At 39.5% G+C, this 14,405-nt stretch overlaps 1 protein-coding gene across 1 annotated transcript in view; it reads right to left on the bottom strand.

Moving 5' to 3' along the window:
• The window catches only part of LOC129105758 (transmembrane protein 266-like), a 33,223-nt gene extending 19,557 nt beyond the window's left edge, over positions 1 to 13,666 (bottom strand). Inside the window, exons 1-2 of the mRNA XM_054616941.1 lie at positions 13,662 to 13,666; positions 11,187 to 11,378 (exon numbers count right to left, since the gene is read on the bottom strand). Of these exons, the coding sequence (XP_054472916.1) occupies positions 11,187 to 11,378; positions 13,662 to 13,666 (197 nt within the window). The remainder of the gene's footprint in view (positions 1 to 11,186; positions 11,379 to 13,661) is intronic.
• Between the last annotated feature and the right edge of the window lie 739 nt (positions 13,667 to 14,405).

Genomic DNA, 14,405 nt, shown 5'->3' on the forward strand with positions numbered 1-14,405 from the left:
TTCTATAAAAATAAATATAGAAATTACAAGTCTTTTTGGAAAATAATATGGAGCTAATGGTCTTTCTTTATTTTCTCTCACTCCACATTTCTGTCTTTTTCATCTCCTGTTTTCTCTCTTTCTCTACATTGTTGTGTGTTGAGCTGGTTGATATGGCTGTCACCCAGTGTGATTGAGTGGAGCTGGACAGGGAAACAGAGGAGGGAGATTAAATTAGGAAAAGTAATCGATTCCAGCATGTTGAGTGAGCTACCAAACACTGGGACAGTCAGACTCACAGCACCTGATGGTCTCATTAGATAAAGTAAAACACGGCAGTGGAGAGGGTTATATTGCTTTAACATTAATTCATCCTTAGTCCAATACACAGCAATAAAGAACAAGTCGTTTGACTTAAATATTGGAAGTAAAATTTGAAGTGTTCCTCACTGGGAAATATTATGCTCAATTTCTAATTCTCACAATTTTTCTCCATTTAACCAGCACTTTCAAGAAAATTGGAAAAATGCACTGTACACAGTTTCTTGACATAATGATATGATCAGTACTTTTATTTGGCTCTCAGGTATTGATAGTTGAATGCCTGTTTCAGATCTAGAACTTAAAAAAAAACATATTTTACATAAGCTCTGTACCAGAGTTGTATAAGTAAAAATAGTTCCATTAATTTCTCAACTTATTGTTTAAAAGAAAGTCCAATAAGGCAGGAAGTACAGTATGCTTTCTCCTTATATACACATACGTATATATATATATATATATATACGTATATATATATATATATACATAAACATATGTATGTAGTAATAAATGTAGTTCTTTATTTAGTAATAGAACTTTGATTCATATTTGAGCAGTGCTGCCTAGTTTAGTTTCACAAGCAATGATTCATTGATTGACAGTTTCGTGGGATCTGATGGTTGTTTTTGTTTGGGTTCAACGGAATCTTACAAATGCCATTAGGAGCACTAAGACGAGTATGAAGAACCTGATTTTTCTCCATATTATTTGTCTCGTGTACTACTGTCAGGATATAGTGAAAGTTTTAGCAAAAAAGCTGTTTTTACTAATGTTCATAACTGTCTATGAAAGCTACATTGGCCATTTCTGACCACTAAAGGTCAGATAGTGACTCAAAGGCAAACTTAGCATGCTAACTCAACTTTTAAAGTTTTGTCTGTTAGTCACATATCAGCAGAAACAGAAAAGCATGGGTACCCTCAAGGTATCTGTCAATGTATTGTATGTTAGACAAAATATGTTTCTGGGAAGTAATTTAATGAGTTATTCTGCACTCAACATTGACCTCACAGCACATACTCTTTAATTTACTAAACAGAAACAAATTATTTCCTGCAGACATAAGTAGTACAACCCCAAATACAAAAAAACATCATGAATGTGGGTATCAGTTTTAGTATTTTTATACTGTCCAGCAGTAAACACAACCTCTTGTTAATTTGTGCAAAACCAGAACCTCCTACAGCCAATGCCCCTAGCAGTAGCTTCAAGGCACCCGGCTCAGCGTTTGTCTGTGTAAAATAATTGTATTTACAGCCAGACAACATGCTGTCAAGAGGCACTTCAGTACACATGGAATTTGTGTTAAAAAGAAACAAGACAAGTGACACATGCAAGAAAACCCTCCTCTTCCTGACAGAAGGATTAAAAGAGTCCTTTCAAGCAAAATCACACTCGGCTAATGACAAATTCAGCCTCACCTGACAAAGCAGACACCAGACAGGCAGCATCATATCTTCCCGTAGGAACTAATATGTCTCCAGCAGACTCCTCATTTCAACAACCAATGCACACACTCACAAACACACAAATATGCTTTATGCTAAAGCAAGCATGGAAAAAGGGAGTACCAACTAAGCATAAAATACATGCTGAGTTTCCCTGATGCTGTCAGATTGCAGGTAATTAATTTTACATTTGAAAGGTTCCCCATTACCAACGCCTGTGCATCATTGATCACAACACATCAGCATTGAAGAGGCAAGCCCAAACACTCCTGCAGCACTTTCCGTTGAAACAGAACCAAAGGAATAAATGACTGATGGTTGAGCCAAGATATACAGTAAATCTCTGAGGTACTGACTTCTGCTCAGAGATATATAAGTTTATGTTTTGTTTTTTTAAACTTCCACTCTGGCAATAAAAAAAAAGAAATGTGACAAGTGAATTATTACAATAAAGCATTTACCCTTTTACATCAGTGTTGTCAGGCAATTATGTTATCTTTTCATGTTAGAAAACTCAAAAAGATGTACAATTAACAGAAGAAAAATTTAAATGACCAAACAGAGACACAAAACAACCACAAAGGGACACAAATAAACAAGACTACAAGCAACGCAGCCACATATGTATTCTGTAATTTAAATTATGTGTTTTCTATATATATATACACATGTATATATAGCCACATTTAATGTTAAATACATACTACAAGAAAAACATGATTCAGATTACATTAACTTGTGATTAGAGGTTTAAGATTTAATGTGAGCTGTTTCTTGTGTGCACACGAACAAGGGCAGCTAGTGTTCAGCTTTTCCTCACAGTCCTGTGGGAATGCTGGGGAAAGACTCATTTGTATGTTACAAGGGGACAGAAAGGTCAGTGTGTGCGTGTGGGTACTCTGTATTCTGTGCTTGTATACCATATGTGTGCATTCACATGTGTGCAGCCAATCAGAGTCGGCCTAGATCCGTATCTGTTACTATAGACTGCAGTTAGCTAGAGATCTCAGCTGAAGTGACAGAAATCAGTTGATCTGGAAGAGAATCTACTGTGGAACTCATTTAAGATGCAGCAAACAAAACAAAAGTGTACTTTGACTTCATGGATGATAAAGGCTAATCATACTGCATGTGGTGCTTTCACAACAAGGCGATGATCAAATATAAGTGAACAATTTGGTTGGGCTATATAATAACAAGGTGTACACAGTGTCTGTGGATTATTATCACTATCATTGTCATCATTACTATTATTACTACTACTATTATTTTTGTTATATCAGCTTCGAGCCCAACAAATAAGTTGCAGTTAAAGCTCATCTTGAAGCCCTTTTAGATCACTCAGAACTCAGATATGTTTTTATGTGTGTTTTTATGACTGACCTTTTGGACCTTAACCACCCACATTGTGTTACTATTTGTGTTTGGGGGTAACATTGGGGGTTCAAATTAATGTTGTTCTTACCCTGATAAATTATCTTTTAATAAATAGATAAAGAAAAACAAATGTACTTACACCTGCACTGAGGCCAGCAAGCTCCACTAATTGGATTTTGCTCTGTCACTTGATCCCCCTCCGTTAATAGCTAAAAAAGCAATGTCACACTGCTAATATTAGCCACCAGTCTGTACCTGTGATGTGAAGATAAAGGGTTAACTGACATGAGCTGTGAATCTATTTCGTTGTGACTCCTTATCATATTATCAACACAGCAAATAGTGCAGCCTGTGGACAGCGATGATCTGATCAGATCTGTGTAAAACTTGGCAAAGCTTAAGTCAGGACAGACAAAATACAAAACAAATGACTTGGATAGGTGAAATGTTAACATAGAGATAATTGCCAGTAGTTTGCAACAGTGTTTGTGAATTTAGGTGTCAAAAATACCAGATAATTGTCTGAAATATTGTAATTAATGATAGTGAAACCTAATTCACTATTTATAATGTAGTGTTTTAGATTCATGTCGTAATGGGTTGCTATTAGCATTAAACAAATGGGGTATTTATAGAAAGAAGAGCATGTTTGGAGGGTAAATTACCTAATTTGAACAAATGTGGCTTTAAAATCCTGTAATAAAAGCACAATTGCAGCATTTTTCATCAGTTTGAGAATCTCTGACGTAAATGTAAATGGTTTATCCTCAAGATGGACAGAAATCATTGATTTGAAAAGCTATGAACTTGTACACCACGCTGGCCAGCAGCCATCCCTGTAGCAGCGGAATTAAGAAGCCTGGGAGATAAGAGGGAGGCTGGTCATTCCCAGGTTGCTGTCTCAGACGACTTCCTGTGCTCTCTAATTAAATCAGGCCAAATTGTCTCGTCTAGGTGAGAGCCATCGGAGAATGCATAAATTCAAAAGGCAAGACTTCACTTTTTTTCCCTCCTCTAACAAAGTTGCAGCATGTTAAAGTTAAAATGCAGTGGTGGACCCAAAATAAATGATGCACAAATCTTTTAATGGTTTGCATATAGAGAGGAGTACAGTGTTAAAACGAAATGTCCCTTTAATTATGTAGCAAAATACAAAAGGTATCAGAGCCATGCCCGCCTCAAAATTCCCTAGAGATAGTTGCGATTATATGCAAAGAGCCAAGTTTATTTTCCTTCCGTAACCATTTTCTGAAACTTGCAAATGGGCCAGTAGTTATATCCAAAATGGAACATTTGGACCCTTGGCCTAAAGCTGGTGGGTGGTAAGAGGGTAGGAGCACTTGTTTTTCCTCTTTTCCCCCCGTTGCTCACTACAGATTTAGATGAACCATCTGGTGTCGGTACCTAACCCTGGACTCCTTGCACATTTGGAACAGCCGTATCAGCAACATATGCTTCTGTCTCTGCGTCTGGCAGCCACACAGCCATCACTGGGATGGGAGGTGACATCATTCCACTGCTCAGGTGCGCACTTGTAACAACAGTGGGGGAGGGTTGGGGTGGTCTGGTGAGCCAGTCTGGCAACTTCAATCTTAAGATATTTCTACACTGCAGGCTTTTTATCCAGATGTTATCCCTCGTCCTCAGACAATAATTAGTCCAGGTACTTCCCCTTATCACATTGTCAGCATCATAATCTACACCCTGACCTTTTCTATAGCTTTTTACTCGTGTATCATGCCACAGGCAGTGGTAGCAGTATATTCAGCCACTGAGCAGGTTTTGCGGCAGCTTGTGGAGTGTCAGGTGCTTTGCTGAAAAGTAGTATTTTACACACTATTGACTTTAGCTTGGAGTTGAGTGTCAGAACTATGTTTAATTATATTTTCTGCCTGTCCTTTAAACAGAGTTAAGGTTGCGAAAAGTTTTGTGAAGTATCCTGTCATAGTCACATTACTCAGTAATGTGACTATGACATGGTCGACCTATATGGCTGTGGATGTTTTTGCCTACTGGGTTAAGTCCATTATGTTTATCCAAGACTTAAACTGTTTCTCTGAAAAGTCAGCATGTTAGGCCCTCTGATCACATGCTGCAAACTAGATATTTTTAATTGTATGAAACTCTTTTTTTAAGATTTTGAGGACACCAGTGACTATTTAATCGGCAGTTTAAACCATCAACGATAGCTGCATTTGAGGTCCTGGTCATTCAAATCTCCCTTGCTTACATTCTTTGTTCCACCTGCCATTATTTTTCACAACAAAGTCAAACACCAGCAGCAGCTTACACAGATACAAACTGAATTGCACCAAAACAAAAAACCTTCAAACTAAAAAAAAAGTGAGCAAACAAACAAAAGCAGCTTGATGACTAGGAGGAGAGTGGGCGGCCATGAAAGTGCTGAACACAAGCCCACGCCACCTTGGTCCTCCCAGCATTTTTTCCTAGACAGGAAGATGGATGGGCCCAACTCTATTAATAACCACACTCCACTTACCATGACGCCAAAACTGCTAACACTGCAACTGCCCCCTGATGATAACTCGAAAAACCACCTCCCACAATGTCGCCCACGTCTCTCCTGATAGGAACACTGTGTTAGGCAACAATACAGTAAACGGGCGCTGGAAATCTCCAACCTGTCCACCTGTCTTCACCCTCACCACAGGACTGTGAACCTACTGAAGGGGCCTCTGGTAGGTTAGCGTGACGTGTTGACAAGTGTGTGTACAGCATGATTTACAGAGAGAATGCGCTGCTTTTTGGCATTTAGTTGAGTAACAGTACAGATTGGTTTTCAGTATGGGAAGGCCTACTTTGTGTGAAAACGAGGGCAGAAAACGATGAAAAAAGATGAGACAGTGAGTGTGTAAAGAAAAGAGTAAACTGAAGTAATAGGAGGAGAAGAACGAGAACAACCTTAAGGAATATGGAAAAATTAAAAAAGGTGGTGAAAGAGAAAGAAAAAAAAGCCTATCTAAATGTGCAGAAGCATCAATGAAGGAACATTATTGTTCCTAATGAGATGTGACAGCGCAGAATAAACTGGAATATGAAGTGAACCATGATACAGAGGATAAGATTAACAACCACTATGTAGTACAGTTAGAAAGCGTTTCAGGCCGGGCAATATTCTCTCTCTCTCTCTCTCTTTCAGTGTATAAATACTCTTTGTCCTGTGTTTCTGTTCATGCATGTGCAAATATGTGTGTGAGAAAGAGAGGATGGGTCGTGCGTGAGTGACTGCTTTGCCGTCATGTGAAGTGAGGGCACCGCGCTATACCAGAGATAGCAGTAAGGTCAGCTCCACCTTCACAATGCTACAGGCTATGATATGCAAACATGGCTGACAGTAGGTGCTTCATCATACAGTGGCAGCTTGACACAGGAGCCTTTCCTCTTGATTAATCCCCTCTGCTTGCTTCCTGCTATTAAACACTCTGCAACCATACAGTATAGGCAAACCATAATAACACAAAGCTGTGTTCTTTCAGCATCTAATCTGTAAACCTGTGAGGAAAAAAAACAGCCTGCAAGTTGTCTCTTGCTCCCAACAAGTAAATGTGTTTTTTTTTCATCTGCAGTTTCAATTTCAAGGACTCGCCAACAAAACGGATTAGTTCAATAACTTTGGGTATAGTACAAGATGGTTCATTAAATTTGATGAACGTTTAACACACAACAACAGAACATATATCTGTTTAGTTTACATATTTTTCATTTTTCTTCTTGAATAAGAAGATGAGAAAAGTTTTGCTGACAGCGAGGCATTCCCAAACTGCCGGTGAGAATAACTTCCACCCCTCACCCAATGAGCCGTCACCATGTTGATGAAACACCTCTCCCGTAGTTGTGACATTTTCACTTTCAGGAGTGTGCGCTCTCTTTTTGCAAAACATCACTATAAGAGCATGCCTAAACATTTTCCATGCACAGCTTTCTTCATGACGCTCTTTCACTATCTCAGGAAGCCAATGAGCCAGCTAATGCAGGCCGGGGGTGGAGGGGTGGAGTGGTTGAGGTGTGATGGTGGTGGTGGTGGTGCTGGGGCAATCCACTTTCTCAGGTAGAGTCAGTGGAGCAGCTAACTGATTCCTCTCCCACATACATTTACATTTTTGGTGTCTGTGGATTGCTCTCCCACTGCTGCTGTCTTGCATTCTCTCAACTTCACTTCATCATTCTACGCTTCCATAAGAAAGATTTATTCCCTCTGCCCCATTTCCCTAAAGGTTGAGTTTAGCAATTGGTCTCTCTGCTAGATGCACACCAGCTTTTCCTATCTGCATTCTGAAAGCAACACAGATATGGGCCTGATGGTGCTTGCATACTGTTACGACCCAACAAAGTCCATGCACAGGTAGCTGATGTCAAAGCGCTGACATTAGAAAGCCGCTCACTGCCGCAGGAGTCCGTCGTAAAACATGATGATGGTGCACGGGCGTGGTGCTCGTGAATGTCATCTAAGGAGGCTAATGGCCGCTGTCTCTCTTTGAGAGGTAGATCGATACAGTAATGAGGAGACGGAGGCACAGGTGTAATCACCGAAAGCCCAGCGGTGCTGAAATCCACAGAATAAAATAGAATAGGGTCCTAAGGGGGCATCAGGCTGACTGACACATTCAGTGAGACATCTTACTGATTCTAATGACGTGGCCTTAATGTCAGAGGAGGCCTCTTTTCCTCACACGTTCTCAGGTTTTTTCTATTTCAGTGCTGATTCCGACAATTTCACTGTAATCTGTCTAAAAAATTCACAGGTTGGCAAAAACACCTGACGTGAGGCAAGACCTATAAACAGCAAGGGTTCTTGATATTTCACCTTTATTATCACAAAGCAAGAGGTATAGGTGATAGTGATTAATGTGAGGGATTAGCATAGTATTTAAGATATAGTGGAGATGCTACACACACATTACTGGAGCTCATGCCTGGTGGATTTAAATGGAATTTCATTAAAGCTAAATGAAAGAATGATGACTTTTACAACTCCCACTGGCAGCATTTTTACAGGCAGACATTTTGCACTAATGACTTGAATATGAAATAGTGACCCCATCGCACTAAGCACAGTTTGAGTAAATTGGGCTCACTGGTAAAATAACCTTCACCGCAGTGTTGATAGAGCTTCTTACAGCAGGGGTTCTTACAGTTATTCAGCCTCTGGACCAGAACTTAAGTCTCTTGCCCCCCGGACCCAAGCTCATTTTAACATATTGGTAGTCTTGTTTTGTGATTACTCAACAACAGCAAGCCTGTGACCCAGTTTTAGGCCGACTCTTAGCCTAATCAGCCTTACAGGTATTTCACAGGTTAAGCAACAATAGGAAATACAGCATATCTAAGACTAATAGTATAAACTAAATGTTTTCTAACAAAACCAGCCCAAGACAGCGAAGACATTCACAGTAAGCATCCTCACATCTATCCATTACTCATATGGATGGATATACATGCTATCACTGACCCTGATATGAAATAGGACACACATGGGTTGTACTGGCTGTGATACAAGTTCAGTGTGAGTGTCGGCACCGCCTACTGTTGATGGTGCGTCTGTGAAATCCATCTGTTTCTGGCCATGACTGACTAACTGAAGGGAACCAATGGAGTGAGACCTGATTTGGTGTCAAACGGAGCACTTGGATGGGGTGGTGTGTATGGATTTGGCGTGTGTGTTGGATCCTGTACTACAGCTTATGGTGTTTATGTGCATCCCAGTGAGCGCTTGTACTGAGAGCCTGAGTTGAGTCAGAGTTGCTGGACAGAATGGAAAGACAGGTTTGCACAGTGAAAGAAAAAATCTGTTAATGTTGTGACTAATCAAAAGGACAGCTGTGATATGACCTCATGTCCATATGTCATACCAGCATTTCACACAATCATGTTAGAGCGGAAAAAGCAGAACCACACTGTGCAGGTCGTGCCTTTGTAATGGCATCATAACCTTGAAAATCATAACAGTAATTTATGTTTTTCAATCTGTATTATTAATCTATATTGCTTTCTTTCTTGAACGCTAGAAGTTTACAAGACCTAATTGAGTCTCATAAGTTCATAGTGCAATGGAAGCTGACATCAGACAGAATTTGCAACAAGAGGAAAAATAAAAGTATGAATCCTAAAAAGAAAAAGTGAGTACCAAGTAACGATGAGTGGTTTCAATCAAATCAATTGAAAAACACACTTACAAATCAGGAAAAAACTGTCTATGGCAATTTAAAGGTTAGGAAATTACTTTAAACTGTAAAAAGTACTGTATTAATGACATTAAACAACTGGAAGTGTTGCAGTTAGTGTTCTTTTGACAGCCAGCTTTTGGTCACCCATTTGAGAACCAATAAAATAATTGAACGTGATGGCATGTATAGAGAGACAGTACAAAAGACTTACAAGAAATTAAGAGTGTGATATTATCGGCTCCTGCGCTATAAAATGTCACTTACAATAAAGGCCCCTATTGTCAGCAGACACGGGGAAGAGGGCAGATATTTAGTCTGAAATGATGAATTGATCTCAGTTAACTTATGGACGCTGGACAACCCAGAGGTTGTCACTTTATGATAAATGTACGTAATACTGAGCAACAGGGACAGCAAGTCAAGGACTTAGGGAGGGAGACTTAAAACATGATGGATGATAATCATGCATACTATGTGGCATTCAAGAGAGGGAGAGAGAGAGAGAGAGAGAGAGAGAGAGAGAGAGAGAGAGAGAGAGAGAGCCAATGAATGGCCATTATATACTTCCATTAAAATGTTCTAAGGCCTTATACACTTAAAACTTTCAAAATCTTCATTACATTTATGACAACAGCTCTTGACACAGTGCATCTCAAATTAATCTTCAGGTTCCCAGCTTTAAGATGATGTACATCATGTCTATGTGGCAAATACTGTTGACAAATACTGTTGACCTGCTATCTTCCGTTAAAGATCTCGAAAAAAATCTTCACCCTGGACTAAGCTAGTATAAAAAAAAACTGTGTTTATGCTGCAGCAAACAAAACGCAAAGAAACACGCAACAATTTGTCCGTCTTTTATGGTTGGTTGTGCTAAATTGATACTCACAATAAAAACAGGTTGACCGAGAAACATAAACTCTGCCAATTATCCTACTTCATGCTATTTGGTTTAATCACATCATCACTTTTTGTAGAGAAGGATATTTCAATATGATAATATCTCTGGCATGTACACCAACTATATGCTGACTGACAATAATTTGTTTTAAAGTCAGGCTATTCATTTGCTGATGTAGAACAATTTGAAACAGATTTAAAGCTCTTATAAGAGACATGTTTAGTAGTTTGAACTATTACACTACAATGTTAAATCAGTTATGATGCAATGACCTAAGAGAAAGAGGAGATGGGGAATCATCTGAAGCCAGCTGAGATTAGTGAAGGGGTGCTATACAAGTGAGGTAGTGAGTCTGTTCATAAGATGCTGAAATCTGTTGGCTCATCCCTGACTATGAGTGTGTGTCCATGCCACTTCCAATTTTTTTCAGAAAAGTCACCCACAGTAGGAAAAAATACCCACAGTGTGTCACTCACACCTCCCTGTTGCCAAACTGTTCACAGAAGCAAATCACTGTCACTGTGAATTCACAGAAAAAGCTGTTTTAAACCAATAAATGATCACACGTCTGTCACTCACACTTGCCACAGAGGCAAATTATATAAAAAACAGCAATTAACACTCAGTAGAGGGCAGATCTTTGCCAGGTGACCTGCAACGACCCCTGCTGTATTGTGTGATTGAATGAATACAACCTACAATTTGTAACCCCTCCGTCTCACCAGTGGGCTGTATGGCATTGTAAAACACACTTCATTGGAATGCATCGCGACCATGAGACTGGCCACCCAAAACATAATGCAGTTTGCTGCAGCAGTATATGAGATTCTGCCATGGACAGACACAAAGGTGCACACTCACACACTCACATGCTCAAAGACGTACTGGACCAATTGCATAATCCTCCTGGCTGAGATAAAAAACACATCAAATGTATCCATAGAACAATGCTCACTATAAAACAGCTTCACTCACCCTTCCCTGTTTTCATCTTCATCTGCGTTGGAGAGGAGCTGCGATCCAGCCAGCGAGAGGTCCAGGGCTGCGAGGGGAAGATCTCTGTAGCCAAAACTCACCAGCTGGACCGGAGGAGCCAAGTACTGGTTCTCATCCTCCACTGGCTGGGAGATGATCTCTAAGTCCGACAGACCAGCCTGCTCCACTTCCCTAGTTGCATGCCAACACAGGCAACAGAAGGACATACGAGCACAAAAAGGAGACAAAACAGGGAAAGGCATTACTAAAAAAACAAGACATTTCTTAAATGTGTGCCGGTATATTACATATCACCAGTAAAATCAGTTAAGAATTGATGGTAGTCTGGACAATTTAAAGATTGGATGCCATGTCTTATTAGTATCATTCTCTGGTTAAATAAGTCTCAAAGAAGCCATCTTTTTTTACATTTCAGGTAAATATTTGAATAGTTTAAATATCAAAACCACACTATAATTAATGAATTATCATAAAAGTACCAGATATAGCCAAGATAAATAATAAAGAACAGAGTCTTGTTAAAGCATATACGTATGAGCACAAAAGCAGAGCAGATAAAAAAAGACTAATTATTCAGCCCAGCAACTTCACTAAGAACACACTCTTATTTAAAGTGATGGCCTCGGGGAGCAAACGCAGGGTCATGGGAGGTCACACACAAACACCCACTCAGCACCAGGAAGCTACTGAGAAATCACACCATCCTCGACTGTTGAGGACCAGAGGAGTTGCAGGTAAACAGTGCCTTGCTCAAAGACAGTGATTACTGGGGGGAGTGTGTGTATCTGCAACTGTTCAGGTTCTCTCATCGTCATAGTTATCCGAATAGTAAACCAGCTTAAGAAACGACTGAGGTCAGCTGAGTTCTGAGAGGTAGATACTACCTGATATGTGATCATTTTACAGTATACATTAATCATTTGCAATGTAGTAATGATTAAAGATAATTGTAGTAAACAACTCTGAAGGTTTATCTTTGTTGCACTGTAGATTGATGTCACTGCGTGTGTGTGTGTGACACCAGTATTATCCTAAGCTACAGTAGTGTTAGCTAGCGAGTTAATGTTAGCATGCTATAAAGTAGGGTAATTTCATTATAATGGCAAATACTCTTTCATATAAATGTAATGAAAGTACATTATCTGAGGTTAAAAAAAGTATAGAAAAAATGTACATGCATTAAATGTTAAATAGTTTTTCTGTGTAAAATAATGGATGATGATGTGAATGACAGTTGATACTGTACTATGTATACCTGCAAAAGTAACTGATAGGAAATGCATTACATTTTGACCCATTAATTATAACATCCCATTGATGTTATAATAAATAAGAATTTTTTGATATGCCTTTAAGGTATCAAAAGTTAATAATAATGTCATCTAATAATTGAATACATTATTAGATGGCATTCTAGTTTAGTTTTTTTCTGTAGTTTCTCTTTGTCAATATTTTCAATCTATTAGATTTTAATTAAAGTAATTTACAATGAGGGCATTGATCAATTTGACAAGAAAGTTGAAATTAATTTGTGTATTGAATGACAGGTTGGATGTTTATCTAATAACTATGCCAACCTTCCTTTGTGTTCATAGCAGCAAACCTCCACCCTACACCCTTACCTACCAAGAGTCTTTTAAACCTTAATATGTAAACAAATCAAGGCTCTTCAGTTGTGGGACAGCAGCACGTAACCCTGCGTGCCCACAAGCCCCAGTTGTGTAAAAGCTGGGCCATCTCAGTAGAGCGTGGAGGTGGAAACAAATGCTGAGTGCAGCTGCAGACTGACTGTGTGTGCCCTGTGGTGTGTATTTTTAGACCAGAGCAGATGCTGGTGTATCATGTCTGCTGTGACGTCATCGCCTCTCCCTTTGTCAGCTGAGTGGATCCCCACTCTCCTTCAAACGTCAAAAGAAGTCAAGAACAGGGTGGATGGGGAGGGGAAACTAGAGCAGCAGTGGGAGAAAAGAGGGATGAATATCAGGGGTTATACAAGAAGGCACAAGGGAGGGAAATAAAGAAAAAAGGATCTCTGCACAATAAAAGCAGAGAAGATGGATAAAAAAAGGAGCTGAGAGACTCGGCTGGAACCAGAAGGAGGCGCAAGGGAAAGAGACGAGGGGTAAAGCGGAGCACAAAGGTTCAGGAGGAGGACTGGTGATGAGAAGAGGAGGCCATACATAAAAGTAAGAAAGTGAAGAAAAAGAAAAATTGTAATTAGAGAGAAAAATGTAAGAGTAGTAAAGGTTAAAAAGAGAGATGTAGAGGTGATTAGAAGATTAGAAAGAGAAAACCAGGTGGTAAAAAAGAGAAGGTATATCCATTTACTCACAAATACAAATATAATATTAAAATTTAACGGCAAAGCCATGACACTGGTTTAAGGACAGAAATCGTTGACATGTATGTTGTGCTTTCATTATGACAGGATATTACAAGTCATTTTCTATTTACCTCATGGCTAAGGCACTCAAAAAAGAATAACTGCAGTTTGATTGTAGTAATGGTTGTTTGCAAAGAGAACACAAGGGTTTTCCCCCTAGCTATTTGCCATACACCGAGTCCAAATACACTTTTTCCACTTAGCGTTTCTGAATTCTTTACTTCCTCTCCTTCCTCCTCCTGCAGTCTTCCTTAAAATGCTGTGATAGACAGCACTAAGTGACCTAAAACATTCAGAGGAGAGACATGCAATCTGACAGACAGGCATACCTTCAGGAAAGGACAGACAGGTAAACAGAGGGGACAGGACAGATAGATATGCAGACAGATAACAGATAACCTCCCACACACACACACACACACACACACACACACCATGACCCTATATCACCTCACAACCATTAAAATATGCAGTGATAATGTCAACGCTAAAGGACCTTTGACGCAATCTGGAGTGACCTGAGCTTTTGAAGGTTATCTTAATATCTGTGAGTTCGTGTGTATGTGTGTTTGGACTGCCTGTTATGGGAATCATAATGACGTCAACAAAGCCACCAAAGCTGAACTGATCTAAACTCTGTGACCTCAACACTGGGAAATAAGGATGTAACCAGCCAAATACTAATTAACAACTTTTCTTCCACATTGACTTAAGGCACCAAGAAGCTCCTAACTGAGCTAGAAACACAAAACTTTGATGACCATTTATGACCATAAAGACTATGCTACATTTTTGAGCAACAGCACTGTCAAGGT

Source organism: Anoplopoma fimbria, chromosome 2 (genome assembly GCF_027596085.1).
Source record: "Anoplopoma fimbria isolate UVic2021 breed Golden Eagle Sablefish chromosome 2, Afim_UVic_2022, whole genome shotgun sequence".
NCBI classification, from domain to species: Eukaryota; Metazoa; Chordata; class Actinopteri; order Perciformes; family Anoplopomatidae; genus Anoplopoma; species Anoplopoma fimbria.